The sequence below is a fragment of the Solanum tuberosum genome, unplaced genomic scaffold, assembly GCF_000226075.1.
Source record: "Solanum tuberosum cultivar DM 1-3 516 R44 unplaced genomic scaffold, SolTub_3.0 scf00265, whole genome shotgun sequence".
Lineage (NCBI taxonomy): Eukaryota > Viridiplantae > Streptophyta > Magnoliopsida > Solanales > Solanaceae > Solanum > Solanum tuberosum.
The window spans coordinates 889,324-909,412 of NW_006239189.1; the positions used below are offsets into that span (position 1 = coordinate 889,324).

The 20,089-nt window shown below is 29.4% G+C and overlaps 2 protein-coding genes across 2 annotated transcripts; one reads left to right on the forward strand and one right to left on the reverse strand.

Annotated features, from left to right (window-relative positions):
• Nucleotides 1-3,910: 3,910 nt before the first annotated feature.
• Nucleotides 3,911-4,663, reverse strand: LOC107062767 (transcription factor HBP-1b(c38)-like). Its single transcript, XM_015313760.1, has one exon. It carries the CDS (start codon nt 4,661-4,663, stop codon nt 3,911-3,913), a length of 753 nt encoding a protein of 250 aa, XP_015169246.1.
• A 13,523-nt stretch (nt 4,664-18,186) lies between these two features.
• On the forward strand, nt 18,187-19,029 carry LOC102605559 (transcription factor TGA1-like). Its single transcript, XM_006358068.2, has one exon. The coding sequence runs from the start codon at nt 18,187-18,189 to the stop codon at nt 19,027-19,029; it is 843 nt and encodes a 280-aa protein (XP_006358130.1).
• The last annotated feature ends 1,060 nt before the right edge of the window (nt 19,030-20,089 follow it).

Sequence of the window (20,089 nt, forward strand, 5' to 3'; positions counted from 1 at the left end):
ACCCCCCCCCCCCACCATCACCATCCACAAAAAAAATTAAAAACTTTTTAAATTTATTTTTTTTTAAAAATATTTTTTTACTACCCCTACCCCTAACCTGACCCCATTCTCCAAGCCTCAAAGAATTTTTTTTGAAAAAAAATTGTTTTCTTACTACTGCCAAACCCCTACCCCGACCCCCGAGCCCACCACTAATCCATTTTAAATGAGTTGAGTACCTAACTGATTAAAGATAGATAAATTTGAATATATACCCATATAAATTACTCATTCTACCGCCTCTAATTCCAACCAAGCTTCGAATGAACATAGCATACACATAGAGGACACTTAATTAGATATGCAACGACTTCTACTACAGATAGAAGAAATAAAGCAAGACTGGTACATGCTAAAATTTAAGCAAATGTCATTATTTGGTCACTATTTATATTTTATTTTAATTTTAAAGAGTTATCTAAATATAATCTTTTGGATAAAATATAGGACTATCATCTAACATTTAGAGTATAAAATTTATAATTTATCTATCTATTATTTTCTCATAAAAGTTTCAATTTTCTTTAGAAAGATCTTTTAGACTAAGATCTAAAAGAGTTATGCCAAAAAAAATACTGACGGGTGAAATTCATTTTTTGTAATTGATAGAAGTTGTCAAAAGACTATGGTCACGCAAATACCATTTTTTTTGAGGTCACAATTTATATTTTGTTCTTATTTTTTTAAATCTATCCAAAAAGTGTGTGTTTTCTCATAAAAAATTAAGTTAGCTTTGAGAGGGATTTTTAGACTGGAATCCAAAAGATTATTTACTGTAAATAATTGGAGTGTCTAAAAAAAAAAAAAGACGCCTGGTGAAAACTTTTCTAATTGAATAGAAGTTGTCAAAAAACTAAAAGGTAATTAGTCTTTACAACGACATATCATGAAGAAATAAAGCAGCTACAAGCAAAACAAATTCAAGCATCAAACTAGAAAAAAATAATTATCAAAAACGAGTATTACTATATATAAAAAGCAACAAAAATGCACCGACACATGTTTTTTTTCCCTTCGCATTTATTATCAAAAAACAAAAAAGAAGTAGCAAATTAAATTGATCCCAAGTACAAGTTATAAATTAGTAGTACTACTGTTTATGCTGCTGATCCCTCTTCTCTCCCCATTGTTGCACACAAAACCTCATTTTCTTAGCTGCTACTAAGTACTCCACCGCTTCAAAATTTCCTTCAACGATTTCATCCTCAGTTCATCAGCTTCTTCAATTACATCCGCCATGATGTGTTCATCTAAAGCTCAAATTCGGTGAGGGCATAAATTAGTCGAATGAAAGATGGACATATAAATCTGATCATGATAGAAGGACAAACAACAACCGAATAGCTAGCACCGCCTTCGTTAATGTGAAAGTTATAACTTAAAATCAAATTATTACTTATAAGAAACTGTGATTTATGCAGTATATTTTATATAACTTTTAACATTTAAAATTTAAATTTTAAAAATGAATCAAATTGACTTCGAATATGAGTATTATCGGATGAAGGGTGCAGGTAAGAGTTTAACACACTTCTATGATAAAGCCCATGACCTAAAAGGGACAAAAAAGAATTCCAACATTAAATCAAGTGAATGAGGTCATAACTAAAATGAAATTATCTTTAATCATAAAATATATATATAAAAAAAAAAAAAAAGAGGAGAGTGGTGGGTGTTGATGACTATCATATTTCACTTTGTGAATTAGACTTTACTTATAAGACAAAAATTCCATGTGATGAACATATATATATCTGTCTTGACACAGACAAAAAAATAAAAATCAGCGAGCTCCGGGAATTGATTCCTCTGTAGAGTAGTGCCAGCCTTAGAGCAGGTTGTCGAAGTTGCTAAGTAGCTTTCTGAATTAATGACGACTTATATATACGTGTTCATCACAAGTCAATGAATAGGGTTTCTTAGACAGTACGGAAAGTAAAACCTTTAAAGTAAAAGACATACAAGAGTTAACGTGAAAATTAAACCCTCGGAGGAGAAAACCACGACATGTCTCACATAATTTCAACACAAGTTCATTAACTTCAATCAACCAAGACAAGATTCAGATTACAAACTCTTGTAACCTAACAATTAAATTCTTAATCCCTTCCCTCTTTGTAACAACTCTGTTACGTAAAATAAAACAATACCTCTATTGCTCACTACAACTACTCGGTCAATATAGAATTTAAGACCCCAACATAGCTATAACTCATCAAACTCAAACAACGAATATATACAACTTGAGATGATTTAATTCCTTTATAACATAAGAATAGATCTTACAGTGAATAAGCACAAAACTAAATTCTCAAATAACAACTAAAGACAGTAGATTTTGTATCTTCGAAATAACAACTTTTGTTGTATAACTTTTCCAATGTAAAAACTAGGTTATGTCACTTGTCTCAATGACTAATATAGGATGGACGAATAACCTCCCTTGGCTGGGAGAGTACTTATCCTCCGCGTACCTACCACTGCAGCTGTGACAATGATTTTTGCAGCTTTTTATAGCTATCCCTTTCACATAGTTGAACTCTCTGTCTCTCATGGGATCAGGTCACATATTAAATGCCACACTTTATTAAATCATCAATATTACAGAATAACTTATACAACAGTTTACAAGTAGTAACTTTGCAAACAGTTTCTTTAAAATTGCTTACCGTACCGTAAAAGTTCTCATATTTGTTTGAAATGCATTTAGGTTTGTTTGTTTCTCTGATCTTCAGTTAGTAAACTTCATGCCTACCAATAAATCTGCAATCTTGTAATAGATTTATTTACTTGAAATTGAAGGGGTTTCCTTTCAGGCAATAACTCATTTTATACTTGGAGTAAGCCAATTACTAAAAAATGGATTATATATTATTTCATCTCTAGTACATGTTTGGGGGAGGGAGTGAAGGAAAATAATTTATGATGTTTGGTCTTTAAGAACATAACGGATATATAGTTCAGTATAAATCATCTTATTTACACATGATCATGCAGATCGATCGATACCATATACTAATTTTTAGATACGTATATATTGGTTATATATCTGAAGGAAAATGAAGTGGACTAGTGTCTAATGCTAGAGATCGAATGATATATCTTTGTCACTATTAATGCTGATTGAGCATCTCAAAACTCACAATATAGTCAGCTAAATAATCCATCATCAACTATGATAAAAGAAATTAAATGGACTAATTGAATACGTGCAACATGCATGCATGTTCCTAGATTAGTGTATAGTTAGAACTTTAGCAAGAAAAGAAAAACATAACACCCCAACTTGCATGTGCCTAGTTGCGTTAAATGGATGAATCTAAATGAATTTAAGCAAGATCAAAATGAGTTATTTATTTTAATTAATGGCCCCTAAAAGTTAATTGGATTAAAATGAGCTAGAAAGTGAGTAATGATTTAATCCAATTCTTTTTTTTAGGCTCAAATTGAATGAGCTAAAATGAGTTGGGTTCAAATGAGTTAGGCTCATAAGGTGCATTATAGTAAGTTTTTTATTTACCCCTCTCTTCCGAAAACTTTCACCTTTTTGCCCTATTTGTAACTCAAATTCACAATTTTTAAGATTGAAAGTGAGCAAGTAAAATTTTCAGTTTCCTTGAGATGATTAATTTTGCACGAAAACAAGAAGCCGGCGGGGTGAAAACTTTTGTAATTGAATAGAAGTTGTCTTTATCCCAATTACAAGGACAGATGAAGAAATAAAACAAACTGATAGAAGCAAAACCAAATTCAAGCATCAAACAAGAAAAAATAATTATCAAAACTTAGTACTACTATAAAAAGCAACATATTTTTTTTTCCCCTTTCCCATTTATTATAAAAAAAAGAAGGTAAAAGTTATAAAATAGTACTACTCCTTATGCTGCTGATCCCTCTTCTCTCCCCATTGTTGCACACAAAACCTAATCTTCTTAGCTGCTGCTATGTACTCGACGGCCTGAACCGGTTCAAGTATTTTCACAATTTCCTTCAACGTCTTCATCCTCAGTTCATCAGCTTCTTCAATTACATCGGCCATGTGTCCACTATGTTCATCCAAAGCTTCATCCGCTTTCTCACAATCATGTCCCTCTTTCTTCATCTTCCCCGCAAGCGGTTGGTCCACTATTTCCTCTTGTAAGCTAGCCAATTTCGTCGAAATCCTCCTCTCTTCTCGAATCGTCTTCCCTTGCAACTCGTTAATCATACTCAACTGTTCCCCGCTTAGTTTACGGATATCCTCGGTTACCATCCCTTCAAGGCACGGATCAGTTCCTTGGACGTCGGGTTCGAATCCACAGAGTGCATAAATAAGTCGAATGAAAGAAGAAGGTCTACAGCCAGCGATCCATAAAACCGAATTCTCTAACGGGGAGCACGTGGCGGGTGCGAAGAAAGGGGACACGTCTTTTCGAGCTAGACGGATACGGTTGTCAGAGTGCTCTTGGAAATGTTTTATGATTTTTTCTATGAGTTGTGTCAGTTTCTCTTCATCTTTTTCACCGTTTTGGACTTGAGCTGCAGCATCTTCCAGTTCGGTCAGTTCTTCGTGTTGAAGACTCTTCCAAACACACTTTGCATAATCTTGTTCCTCACGATCAGTTTTTTTTGAATCACTTGCCATTTTCTTCTTCTTTTTTAATAAATGATGGTAATTAATTAACAAGTTGCTTCACATATGTGGTATAAGAATATATATAAGGCTGAAACAACCCCGGGGTTGGGGAAGACATATAAATCCGATCATGAGAGGAGGACAAAAACAATCGAATAGCACCGCCCTCGTCTTAATTTTGATTAAACTCTAAAATAAGTCTCATATATATATATATTCACCACTTTCCTTTTAAGTCATTTAGTATTTCTTTTATTATATATATTATATTAAAATTTTATGATTAGTATAATACTTTTTTTTATTTATAAATTTTTAAATTTACTAATTAATTAATTAATTAAATTGACTTTGGATAATGATAACATGAATATTATGATCGGACGAAGGGAGCAACAAATAGTCTGACTGACAAAACCCATGAGTTCAAGGGAAACAAGATTTCTAGCATCAAATCAAGTGAATGAGGTTGATAGTTGATACTACTACTTCATCCATTTTAATTCAATGCGATATTGTTTGATAGGATATACATTTTTTTAATGATTCTTTTAATAAATTGTAAATTATTTTTTTATTGATGGCGGTGAGTGGTGGGTGTGGATGACTATCATATGTATAATTTCATTTTGTAAATTAAATTAGATATTATTTATAAGACAAAAATAAAATTGCAAGTGATGAACATATGTGTCTAACACAAACAAAAATATAAAAGTCAGCGAGCTCCGGGAATTGATTCGTCTGCCGAGTAGTGCCAACCTTTGTATATACTCCACAGTTTTTGGTCAAGGATATCCTTAAACTATACCACAAATTTAAATTACATTCTTAGCAAAAAATACCCTTCAAATATTTAAAAGTGAACAATTTTCATCGTTCTCTTAGATATCGTCAAAATACTAAGAATAGTATAATTACAAAGCAACTTGTCGAAGTTGTAAGTAGCTTTCTCAAGTAACTTACGAGTAGCTTCTACAACACTTTATAATTAAGTAACTTTGCAAATAGTTTCATCAAAATTGCTTATAGTAGACAACTTCTTGCTAGTAGCTTTTTGAAGTAATTAACTTATAATTAAATACGCCTTATACATAACTTTGCAAATACTAACTTTCTCTAAAACTATACTACAGTTTTTAGAGAGCGGCTTTTGAAAATATAGCTTACAAAGCAGTTTCTCGAAGTAACTAAAATGATTATACGAGGTATTTAAGGGTGTTTCGTATGAAAAAAATATTTACTTTCAATCTTCTTATATTTGTCTAGTAAAAATTTTAAGTATTTTATTCAGAATAATACACTTAAATAATTTATAAAAGTAAAAAAAAAAAAAAAAAGTTTAAAAAAAAAAAAAAAGTTTAAAAAAAAAAAAAAAAACAAGTTTCACAATAATATACCACCCACGCACCCTTTTAACTTTAGTACGTGGTTCCTGCCATTTCATGCAGTAAAATCCAGCACATCACGTGATTTGAAATGCATTTACGTTTGTTTGTTTGTCTATTATCTCTTCAATTTACTAAACTTAGATATAATTTTGCCCTTCGCTTCTTTCGGTCTCAATTTCAATCTTTTGGCTCAATAAGGAATATATATGATTATTTCTAATGCCTCAAATTTAATCAAATTCGTATCAACTTTATCTATGACGTGTTGCTTATTTATTGATTATCTTATTATTAATATAAACTGTTTAAATTTGCGTCATTATCAAATTCGCTTTTGATCCACCCATAAAATATCTTTTCCATTTAACCCAAACTAGTATACATACTCGCGTGTTGCACGGATATGTAACAAAAGTGCATGTATATATAATATTAGGATATAGTTTTTCAAATTTTAAATTAATTTTATATAAATAATTAATATATTTTTTATAATATTAATTAGAAAAAGTTTATATATTATAAACGCCACCAACATGCTATTATGAATATAACGCGAAAACATACATGGTAATTCATTTCAAATCAATTTTAATTTGAAATTTGAAAGCAAAGATAGCTTTAAATTGAAATACATGTGGAGAGATTTTATATGATAGAACGAAACTTTTGAAATGATAAAATAAAGTTGATCAAAATGAAAATCTAAAAATAACACTTTACAAGTTATCATTCATTATATTGAAATCTTCTGAGCATATTAAATTGCTAAAGAAATAAGAATTACAACACAAATTAAGCTTGACTATATAAGTTCTCACTAATTAAAATCCTAACTTTTATCAACGTGAATCTCATCCATTTTATTCCACTTTCAAATGTAATTTCTAGTATAGTAAGATAGACATATATTTATAAAGGGAAAATACATAAAAACACCCCTGAACTTGACAGCAAAATTTACTTTAACACTTTAACTTTACGGATAATTATTTACCCCCCTAATCTTATTATTACAAGTGAATTTTAATATCACCTGAATTGCTGACGTGGCAAATTTCAAAAATATCAGCGCGTAAATAAAAAAAATAAATTAAATGGGGCCCTTTTTTTCCCTTTCCTTCCGGCCAATACAATTTTTTCCCATTTTTTCTTCTTCTTCTTCTTCCTTGCACCCATCACCCCAAACCCAACTCATTTCTTTTCTTTTTAATTATTTCTTCTTCCTCACAGCCTGCACATCCTCTCCTCTCGTTCCTCTATGCATCCTTTATCTCTGATTTTCTCCTTCTTCTAAGTAGTTTATATTTATAATAAAAGACAAAATTTCAAATCAAAATAGCAAATCTTTAAAAAAATTCAATTATGATTTGATTAATAAAGAATTAACAAAGTGCCAAAACCTTAAAAAATAATTAATCATCTAACTTTAAACATTACTTATTCTATACCTGGATATGTATTAGGAAGTTAAACAAGAAAATTAACAATAAATCTAAAAAGTTAAGCACACTGATTTTGCACAAATCTGAAGGCACCATTGTTGATGTAAGTTGAAGCTTCACTTAACTGAAAAAAGAGATTGATGGAAGTAATAATAAATCATTACAAAGTAATGAAAATAGAATGAATTGATCAGAATTTTAGAAGTTAATAAATTGACCCAAATGAAATAATGAAGAGGATGGGTGAATAGTGAAAATAAATTTTTTAAAAAATGTAGGGAAATAAAAATAAAGAAAAAGTAATTTTTTTCAATTATCCGACGTGTCATCGATGTGGCATAGGTGGCGCTTAAGTGGCGCGCGTGCATTTCACCCATAAGTATGAAACTGGTATTGTATGTGTAAGGTGCTATTAAATTCACTTGAAATAAGTTTAGGGGTAAATAATTACCCGTAAAGTTAAGGTGCTAAAGTAAGTTTTGCTGCCAAGTTAAAGGTTTTTTTTTATGTATTTTCCCATTTATAAAATTGTCCATATGTCTTTTATTTTGTATGTACAATTCAACGTTGGCTTTAATTATTAATTTTTATTTATAAAGGAAAAAAAGCTATCATAATTTTACATTATGACAATTTTGTTTACACGATTATTAAAAGATATAATAGGGAATACTTCTTATTCTAAGTTAGCCTATATATTAAAAGTTAAAAAATATAATCGGGAATGTTTCTTATCCTAAAGTTTGCAGTTAAATTGAATTAAAAAATATAATATGAGATGCTTCTTATCCTAAATTTGCATATATGGAGTATAATTTTTGGAATACTCTGGATGGATAAGATAATTTTTGGAATACTCATAAAGAGTGGTTTGAATTTATTCTTTTTTTTTTAAATGATAACTCGAATACATTTGATGGCATCTTTAAAAATAAAATATAGATTTGAAATATTTAAATTTATAATTCAAATTTTGTTTTTTGTAAATAATGTTAAACGTGGTACTTTTGTTTTCCTATTACTTACATAGGTAAAAGAGTAAATTGAGTTTTGAGATATTAGAGTAGTTAGGTAAGTGGATAAGGGATTTTAGGTTTAGTTTCATTTTCTTATTTTTATCTTCTTCTTTTTTAAAAAAAAATTGCCAACGTATATTTAACTATCCTTATTAATTGTGAAAACTGATTTTAAATCATTTTAAATTTTAAAAAATAAAAGAGTAATTTATTAGTTTTTAAAGATGTATTATTAAAATTAATAAAATAATACTAATAATTTATTATTAAAATAAATTATTATTTTAAAATCATTTAATTTATTATTTTGGCTAAAGAGGAATTATTATTTTTTAAATTTAATTTATTATTATAATTTATAATAAATAATAAATTTGAGTTATTAAATTTTAAAAAAAGAAGAAGAAATTTTTTGTAACATGCTATGCAACCCTTCAATCCTCAGGATGCTATGCAATCCTTCAATCTGGAAAAAAAAATCACATTATTTAAAGTCATTTCGTCATAGTGCATAATAAATATAATCATTAATAAATATGACATAAATTAAGAAATAGAACATACTGAACATTTTCGACAAAATTATGTGAATCATCTTCTTCACTTATCAAATCCCAGATGATTGCATATATGTTAGCACATACTATGTCTTCATTGCAATATTTTTTAATAGTTCGTCAATTATTTTTATATCCAACATATATTTTTCCAAATAATAGCATAAAACATCATTCTCTATAATGCAAATAACATCTCCAAACTAAAATGTAAAAGATAAGGCAAAAACAAATAGAAAAAGATAGAAAATTAGGAAAACAAAATAAGTTTCCTACATGAAAAATACGATAGCACAATCTCTTAAAATGTAAATTTGCAAGTAATATGAAGTGAACATCAGATCTGCCTACTCTTAGCAAGAATGTTAATGACTTCTTCTTTCAGTTTTACCATTGCAAATACAACACATTGTACCTCGTGGCAATTTTATTAATATATTTACATTAATATTTTAAATGGTAATATGTTGCTTAAAATTGTTTTGATTCTTTTTAATTTATTTTATGTACCGTGAATTCAATTGCACAATCTTATCATCATTAGAATGACTTTTTCCCCATAAATTGTAAAACTTTTTCTTCTTTAATTAAAATAAATCTAAAAAATTAGTACTTGTAAATTTAACAAATGACATAGTAGATTTCCTCACAAAAGCAATATACACACACAAACACACACATACACCACCACTTTCAGCTTAACATTTTCATGTTGCGGGGATCACATCAATTCAAATCTGCATGATATAAAACAATATTAGCGCATGTTATTTTTTATATTAGAAACTCGCATGATAAATAAAGAATTATATTTATTATAATATAAATAATCAACAACCACCCATACTTCTTTATACAACAACTTTTCCTTCAAACTATTATTTTATTAGAAGAGGAACAATAGACTGTAAATAATTAATCAACTGTAACAACTATCAACCACATTGATAGTCAATAGAAGTCCACATTTTTTGTATGTAATTTTAAAAAATCTTGAATAGTTTTTCATACCTGATTTGAAATTAATGCATAAGATAATTCACTTCTTGAAGCAATACATCTGTGCATTGAAGATGAATTTCTTACTCTGAAAAATGATTGTTCTAAAGGATAATACTAACAAAATGAATAATTTTTTTTCTGAAAAAAGAATACATTTATTTATAGAATGAATGAAGCAAATGGATAAATGGGTAGGTGGTTGCCTTTATTATAGGAATTCAAAAATAAAAGGTGGTTACATATTTGAAAAAAATCGTATTTTCAGATATATTTTTTTTTTCAAATTTAAATTAAACCATATTTGATTATCCTTTAAGCAAATTTTCAGATTTAAATGGAAAGTTAGATAAACATGGAATTTATTAGATTTTATCTTTTTCTTTATTTTTTGGGTCTTTTTTTTATATACATTTTCTTTTTAAAAAATAAATAAATTCGTGAGTTAGTTATTTTTTTGAAAAAATTCACATTTCATCATCATCATCATCATCATCATAGTTAAGTTATTTAATTTTATCATCATCATCATCATCATAGTTTAAGTTATTTTAATTTTTTATTTATTGAAAATGGTTGATTCACAACCCTTTTGATTTTCTTTTTCATTTTATAAATTTATTATTTAAATGATTTTTCCATATTAATTAGTGGCCATTTTTTCTTTTTATTTATTATTAATAAGAGTTAAAATCTTTAATTTTTATTTTTTGAAAATGGTTGATTCACAGCCATTTTTATTTTATTATTATTTATTAGTTTTCTAAAATTTTGTTATTTAAATATTTTACACCTATTTTTGAAATTCAATTATTATTATTATTATTATTATTAGTAATAATAATGTCTGATTAAAAGGATTTTAAAATTTAGTGAATTATTAGCCACTTTTCCATCGGCAATACAATAAAAAATAAGAGAATAAATTCTTTTTAAAAAAACTGTTTTAAATTGTTATTTTGTTTTAAAATGGAATTTATTATTTAAATTAACTAAATACAATTAAGTTATTGAATTTGAATTTATTATTTAAAATAACTAAAAATAATAAAATTCAAGAATAATTGTGGTGCTGACACGTGTCTTTTTTTCCCTCTCCTTTTATATATAGATAGAAGATAATACTTTGTCCCCACCCCTCCCACTTCATATTTCATTTCCTTCCTTTTCTTCTCCTCCATTTTTTTATTGAAATTTTAGATTGTTTGTTTTGTTGGGATATATACTATTAACCATATGTTTAAATATAGTATTTATTATATAATATTTATTTATTCAGTTTTAATAGATCATATATTTATTTATGGTGTCTGTTTACTTATATAGTAGATGATTTAGTGTATAGAGTTTTAGCTTATACACAGAAGATTAAATCATCGGTTCTTATAAATATAAAGTTTTTTTGTTCAAAATCTAGGATGGAAATTGGACATGTCATCGGTACGATTGTAGCAAGATTATACATAATTTATCTTGATTATGGGAACTGTATAGTTCCAACTTCTTGTGCTAGTGCATTTTGTATGTATTGAACGGGCCCGAGTAGAGATAGTTGTTTTAAACTGACTGACAAAAGCATATTCTCTAAAATATTAAAGGGGTACTTATATTCTTAATTCTGATATAACTATTATGATATGTATATATTAATTATCGTTTTGATATATTAAAAGGTGAGATTCTGAGATGAGTCAATATGCCTGGTAGATTGGAGGATAATAATATATATTGGTGAAATAATAAGTTAGTTGATGGAATCCTTGTCTCGTTATAAAGATTGATTGATATGCTTTTTTGAGAAACTTATAAGTTTTCATCGTGTCAAACCTTGCGAGTGGATTTATGAATCTGACACATAAAATAAGTTAAGTATTGCTCTAAAGAAAATTAATCATTGAATTAAATTCATCAGTAATTTAATTTATTGATTAATATATGTAATCTTAACATGGGGAATTACATAAGTGTTTAATGAAGAATTTCGAAATATAAATAGAGTAGTGCAATTACAAATTTCTGGTGGAATGATTTGTAGTTTACTATGATAAGAATAATTCAAATTAATTATTTTAAATTATTTCCATAATAGGAAGTCTCAATAATTAATTATGTGGTTCCTACCGTGCCCATATTTAACTAGAACTAAGAATCCTATTTCTATGGGAAAAGGAAGAATAATGTGGGTTTTTTTGGTTTTCCAGAAAAAAAAACTAGGTTTTCTAGTCCTTTTTGGATTGGAAAGAAATCTATATAAATAGGGATTCTCCTAACCTAGAAAATAGATGAAGAAGGTTTCTAGTCATACTTGCCCACCCAAGTATTGAGAGAGTTCGGATATGAACTTGGGATCATTTGTAGAAGACCATAATTGTTGTCTATCTTGTCGATTTGCTTGAAGGTCTGTCTAACTTGTGGATTCGCTTGAAGGTCGATGCTCACGCTTATTCTTGAATTAAATTTCAGCAAGTTTATGTGTTCTAGCTTAATTGTATATGTTCTACCTAGCATAAACGTTTTGATTATCTATTATTCATGTAAGCAGTATAATTCTGATATGTTTCTGTGGTGCATATAGTTTTCCAACATATTTTGTGTTGAAATCTAGCTAAATACTGAAGAAAACACTGGATTTTAAACTCATGAAACCTTCCTAAAATTCGGTCATTCATTATGAACTTTGATCTCGATTTGAATATTTGATTTTCAGATTTGTTGCCTATTTAAATCTTGCCTCGAAGTTTTTGAATCTAAGTGTTAAAATGAGTTGGGTGATTTACTCTCTCCGTTCAACAACAATTATTCACTATTGGTTTGACATAAGCATTAAGAAGAGCAAATGATACAATTAATGTTATCTATTCACCCTTATTAAATATAAGTCATTTAAAACACTGAAAAATAAATAGTATTTAATAACAAACATAAAACAAACACAAAATTATAAATTATTAATTAATTTTATAAATTAGACAAATATTATTGGACATTTCAAAATAGTATAGTGGACAAATAAAGATGAACGAAGGTCGGAGGGAGTACTATTTTAAAGCTGACAGCATGAATAACTATCGAATTAATGCTCAGAATTAACATAAAGAGAGAAGACCAAAACTCCATGAAAGCCATTAATGAAGCTTTGAAGCTTCACGTTCAAAGAAGACTCAATTCAGTTGAATACCGAGTATAGAATTTTTAGTTGGATACCGAGTTATGTGTTGCACTTGAGGTTTTAATTAGGCTTGATTTAAAATAAGTTGATACGTAATTAATGAATCCATTAATATTATTTAGGGATTGAGTCGTTAGAAATGAAAGTACTTTTGAATCAAAAGAGTGACGTCGAATGTATTTGGGGTTGAAAGGTGGATGGAGGATAATTTTTTTACCGGTTCAAATAGTTGAGGCCCATTTTAAGCCTTTTCTTAAGAAAAATAAAATAAAATTCCTAATTTTAAGGATACAATAATGTGAAATTATAAAATAAAAATAATAATTAAAAAAAAAGAAGACATCCACTCCTCTATTTTTGGTCAGGTAAAATACATTAATAAAAAATTTGGCTACGTAGTGCCAAATCTTTTTGGCCTAAAATTTGCTTTAACACTTGGGTTAACATATGGCAATTCTATATAGGACTTGTACCTATGTGTCAACTTTCCCTTATTTTATGTCAATAGTGCTAATATTGCTATGAGAATAGTGCTTATACCAATGATAAGAAAGAATATCTAAGTATGATCACCAAGCTTACATAACATTAAAGCGTAAAACTAATTTTTTACCTTAATTTGCGACCTTCGAATCCTCAATCTAAAGTTATGGCCTTGATAACCTCAAGCGAAAATATCGTTTATGTTAGGGATAGAGGAAATACTTATTCGATCTGTCTCTACCTCTCTTGACGCTCGCCATTGCCAACATCTCACACCTCTTCATTAGACATTTTAGCATCTACACTTCTCTTCTTCACGTGTCTAAAATTCCATGTCAATATCGTTTTCCTTATCTTGTCCGATTCCAATTAACTATTCATTTATAATCTTATATCTCCTAGTATTTCATACATCCACCTCAACGTTCTCATCTTTACAACTTCCATCTTCAGAACACGTGAGTTCTTGACTAACTTACACTTCATCGCATACAATATAATTTGTATAATCATCACTGTAGAACTTAATTACCTTTAAATTTTGATGGTATCTTCTTATCAAAGAAAACCAAATTTCAAGAACCTCATTTTATTTATTTATTAAAGTTTGTACAAAGTCAAACTACCATAAATAAAATGAACTAAGAAGTAATAATCTTTTTTTTTAAAGCCAATATTGACCACTTGGACAGAATCTGCAAAAAGTTTACAACCTCACAAAACGTATTGACAAACAAGAAACAACTTGCTCAAGCATCGTGTTTTCTGCCGTAGACAGTGTCATCTATGTGTTCTAAGTTTGGTTACAAAACATGAACAATCGAAAAAAAAAAAAACTAAAACTGATATTCAAATCCAGCACACTACATATGCATCTTGTGACTTGAAATGCGTTTAGGTTTGTCCTTTTCTTTCTTTTGTTGGTATTAATAAGTTCAATAAATCTGCAGTCTTGTTATAGATTTATTTATTCAAAAAAAAGGGTATCCATCCTTTTTTATATTGTTTTTTTTATTAAAAAAAAATGATGTTAACCAGTATTTCTAGTAACGAAAGTATCCATGGACGTACCCTAGGCCCTAGTCTAGTACATAAATATTCATCCACGCACTATAGTAAATGTTAGGTTTTATCCATTCGGAAAATTTTAGTAGCTCGGTTGATTGGTTATCTGAACTTTCATCCGGTTGATGAGGGTTCCATTCTTACCTTGTTATCCCCTTCCCAATTTTAATTTCCCTTCGTCCATTTTTTTAAAATATGGATATCTTGGAACTAGCTAATCCATTTCCCAATATAAATGGGCTGAATGCATACTTGGTGGTTCATATATTTGAGACCATTCCAGTATTTATTACAAGGTCCAGATCAACCAGTTGTTACGATCGGTTGAGCAGGACTAACTACTCACTGATCTATGCAAAATTTTGGTGATATCTATAACGGTTATTGTCTCGATGTTTATTATACCATTTGATTTGACATGATGCAAAGATATTTGATTGTGCATGTGTTTGCAACATATTTTTATGATATGAAAAATGACTCTAATTAGAAAATAAATATGAAAAAATAAAATTTTATTAATAAACAATTTGGGTACAATTTTTTTTATTTTATTATTATTCTCTTTTTATTATTTTTGTAAGTCGAGAATTGAAGCAATGTGTTTATCGACTAGGATGATGTAGATCTCCGTTAAGAGAGTATTTTAGATCTTCTTAAAGTATTTTACTAGTATTTGTCAAGAAGAATCTGATCACATCTTATAAATTGTTTTTGTGAATATTATTTCATAAGTTTATAGAATTTAAAAGATGTATCTTCAAGTTAATATATTACTCTCTATTTATAGTACATTCAATCTCTCTTTAACATTTGTTGATTTTAGGTAAGATCTTATAAATTTTAATTTTTTGAAAAAATTATTCTTTTCATCGAGACAATTTTTTTAGAAATTGTTAGTATTATACTATTCTTGTGTGAGACATACGTGAGGCAGTCTAAATAGTTTGCACTTTTCACCATCGTCGTATCAAAATCGCTTTCAAAACACAATTCTCGTTTTGATAACTTTGTTACTACTTACTTTTATTTTATTTAGGGAAAGAAGTCTAATATTCCCCTCAACTTTGTAGAGTTGATATATTCTCGTTATGAAAGTGACTCATATATATTCTTATTGCTATACAAATGACTCACATATATCCCTATTGTTATACAAATGACTCACATATACCATTTTCTTCTAACAAAAGTGAAAAAATTAATTTTAATTTAATCTTTTAATTATTTTTTTGAAAAAAATATAATCCATATGGAGTATATTTGATCCTCCCCATACATATATATATTTTTTTTTTACTTTTTTGTCTCAACGACTAATTTATATTTATTAATTTGATGGTCAAATTTATTTATGTTCCACTAATTTTCTTGTAATTTAAAGTTAAAAAAATAAATTTAAAACTATTTTTTTTCACTTCCATTAGATGAGGGGTATATGTGAGCTCATTTTGTAACGATAAGGTTATATGTAAGTCATTTGTATAACGGTAAGGATATATATGAGTCACTTTCATAACGAGGAATATATATCAGCTCTAAATGACAAATTGGAGAAGTATATCAGATCTTATTCCTTTTTATTTATGTTCAGCATCAATATTGTAGAGTCCGGAGCCAAAAGGGCAACAATTTTTTTCGAAAATTTCAAAAGGGCAACTCAATTAATTATGAAACCAAAAGGGCAACAATTTTTAACACCGTGTAAATTAGGTTTTCTAAAACGAGGCTCAAGTTCCGATGAGCCTTACAAGGCGCAACAGCTTTTTAGCCTTGTAAGGCTCAGCCGCCAATGAGCCTTACAAGGCGCAAGGCTATCAGCGCCTTGCATGCTGTTATTTAAAAAAAAAATCTCATTTTATTATCTTGTTTGTTAAAATTTTCTTTCATGGGGTTAACGAACCGATTAATCATGATTTTAGCAAAAACTCATATAATAAATAATTTATCTCTAAAATAAAAATAATGAAAAAATTAAATTTTGGTCGTTAATATTTTTCTCATAAATTTCCTAATCTTTTCGTGATTGGCCTAGTTTTGTCTCGATATACGTTGATTCATATTAGCTTACAAAATTCAAACTGCATATAAATAAGCAAAACAACATTCAAGTTACCAACCTTGGTCATAAATGCTGGGAGTAGATTTTAAAATTTATCTTCAAATATGACCGTGAAATTTGAGTTAGATTTTAAAATTTTCATCTTCAAATAATTTTAAATTCTGAAAAATTAGATCGTCCTAGTTTTTTGAAACTTCTACTTCAATTTTTTAAAAATAAAATACATATATGAAGTCTGAACACAACTTCAAAACTCAAAATCAAACGTAGAAATTGTTTCTATTCATGCAATGCAAATTGGGATTGTTGTTTCCTAGATCGAAGATCACATTTTCATTTGTTTCTTTTTAATGCAATATATCAAAATACATAAGGTATAAAAATATATATCATACGAACAGAATAAATTCAATTTAATTTTTAGTTTAACCATTATTAGACCTTATAATATTTTTCCTTGCTTTAATTAAGGTGAAAATCACAATAGCCACTTTTCAATTCCAATAATGAAAATATATTTATTGTTATAAGATTTTAAGTTTGACAACTAAAACTTTAAGTGACAATTATTATTATTAGACTTTTAACAAATAAGATAATAAAATGAGATTTTTTAAAAAAAATAACAGCCTGCAAGGCGCTGACAGCCTTGCGCCTTGTAAGGCTCATTGGCGGCTGAGCCTTACAAGGCTAAAAAATTGTTGTGCCTTGTAAGGCTCATCGGAACTTGAGCCTCGTTTTAGAAAACCTAATTTACACGGCGTTAAAAATTGTTACCCTTTTGGTTTCATAATTAATTGAATTGCATTTTTAAAATTTTCGAAAAAAATTATTACCCTTTTGATTTCAGACTCCAATATTTTACGTATTACTTTTGCCCGTGCTTCTTTGGCTTTACCCGAAAGCCCGAATTATAGAATATCTATAAGAGGTGGCTGTGCAGTGTGCAGTGTGCAGTGTCGTTTACTGGCTCTCAGTAACAACCAAAAAATGTTCAACTTTATAAGTCTACAATCACTCCATCTGCCCCGAGATTATTACTTTAATTTCATGTACAATTCGGCATCTGAAACAATGACAGTAAATAAATACATTCGGACTTGGCATAAACATTATTTTAATTGAAGTGTTTGGCATAAAAATAAAATTAGATCCGTACACCTAAAAAAAGAAAGATATACGTACATAGTGCCAGACTAGTGCATACAAAATTATTGGTTTGGTTACTGTGACGAGTTCGAAGATTAATTATTATGCAAACAAAATATTTTTGGTTTTCTTTCTATAAATTAGTATCGAAAGCAAAGAAGTATCTCTAACACATTGACGCGCAAATTAGAGTAAGATGACTTCCTTGAATAATAATGTAAGTGATAAAGAAGCTCAACACTCGTGCTTTCAAGAATGGATGGAGCTCCAACAACAAGACCTCTTGGAGCTCCTCCACAATTCCGACTCGTCGTCGTCGTCGTCCAGCACATCCAACACGAGCGCCAGCAGCGACTTCAATCTAAAACAACTCATTGAGAAATCCATCAAACACTTCCAAGAATACATGGACACCCGCAGACATTTAGCAGGTAGTGATGTCACTGCCTACCTTGCACCTACTTGGTGCACCACGTTAGAAAGCTCTATGCTTTGGATCTCTGGATGCAGGCCTTCCAGTTACATCCGTCTCCTTTATGCGATGAGTGGCAAAGAATTTGAATCCCATCTCTCCAACTATCTCCAAGGCAATAGATCCGGACACCTCAGCGGGCTCTTGACCGTGCAGCTGAATTCAGTGGATGAGTTACAGAGGAAGACAATAAGGCAAGAAGACCAGTTGTCAAATAAGCTCGCCAGCTTGCAGGAGGAGATAGCTGATCAGCCATTCACCATTATCGCCAATGAAGTGGGAAATCTTGGTGAAATATGTTATGAAGCAGAGGAGGCCCTTGATAGACATGCTAAGTTTTTGATGAATGTTGTAGAAGAAGCTGATAAGCTGAGGATGGAGACTTTGAAGGAGCTGGTGATCAACATACTGAGTCCACTTCAAGCTGTGGATTTTCTCATAGCTAGCAAGAAGCTCCATCTTTGTGTCAATGCTTGGGGTAAAACAAGAGATCATCAACATGGGAGGAACAGAGAAACAACACAAGAGAGGAACACATGTCCAACTTTATCTTGTCTTGAAAATTAAAACAAGGGAGTTAAACCGCTTATGTACATATATGGAATAAATGTTTAGTTGTTACTAATTAAGTCGGCATTATTTTTACTAACTTCTTTCAATCTTTGTGTGACTACCGATCAAGCTTAAAAAGACCAATAATAGCTTTCTTAACATGCGAATATTAAAATTGAGAGGAAAGTAGTTTCTTTGAAGGGGGAAATAACAATAATCAACTAACCTTAACCTTCAATTGATCAAATTCGATGATTTTGACCCAATCACTAACAGAAGTCCAAAACAGTAACAAACATTTTAATCCTATGAAGGGCAAAACGCCTAGAAGAAAACATTTTTGAAATTTTACACCGCATCCCCCAATGTGGGCACATTTTCTCAAATTGTCGAGAATAATATGACAAGACAAGGAGTAGCAGAAACAAAATTGTTCATCTTTCCATTCATGTATACAGAATTCAAGTTATATCTACTGAAACTACAAAAATACATTCTTTTACACCATTAGTGCACTCTTACTGATCCAAACTGTTGTCCACTATCTTTTGTAAGTTACAAACTCATACACACTATTTTATACTCTTTCGGAGATCGATCGTAGTAACAATTTCTTTTACATAAATCAAAATAAAGTAAACAATATCGAATTAGTTTAGGGATTAATTTGCAAGAAACATACCTGTTGTGGATGAGCGGAGAGAAAGAGTTGTAACAATGACAGTCCGCAGCAGCATTGGGAAAAAGCTCTACCAATTGTGAGAAAGCCCTCAGATTCCAAGAAGGGATTTGAGGAAGAACAGGTTAGGGATTTTGGGTTGGGCTTCCGGGTCGGTCCTTCTTTCTATTTTCATTTTCTTTTCGTTTTTTCTCCCCGCCTATAAATACCTCAAATGTTCAAAATTTATTACGCATTGTAATTTAAAGTTGATTAGGTAAAATTTAGTAAATTATTCAACTTTCACTAATCTGCATATGTTTCTAATTTTTTCAAAAAAGATGGATATTTCTAAAAATTTCTTCAAAAATTGTTAATAGAAGTTTCTAATTTTTAGATTCGTATGAGGTAAGGTTT

What these genes read in the sequence shown, in the direction of transcription:
- LOC107062767 (XM_015313760.1), bottom strand. Translation starts at nt 4,663, where the DNA reads ATGGCAAGTGATTCAAAAAAAACTGATCGTGAGGAACAAGATTATGCA.
- LOC102605559 (XM_006358068.2), top strand. Translation starts at nt 18,187, where the DNA reads ATGACTTCCTTGAATAATAATGTAAGTGATAAAGAAGCTCAACACTCG.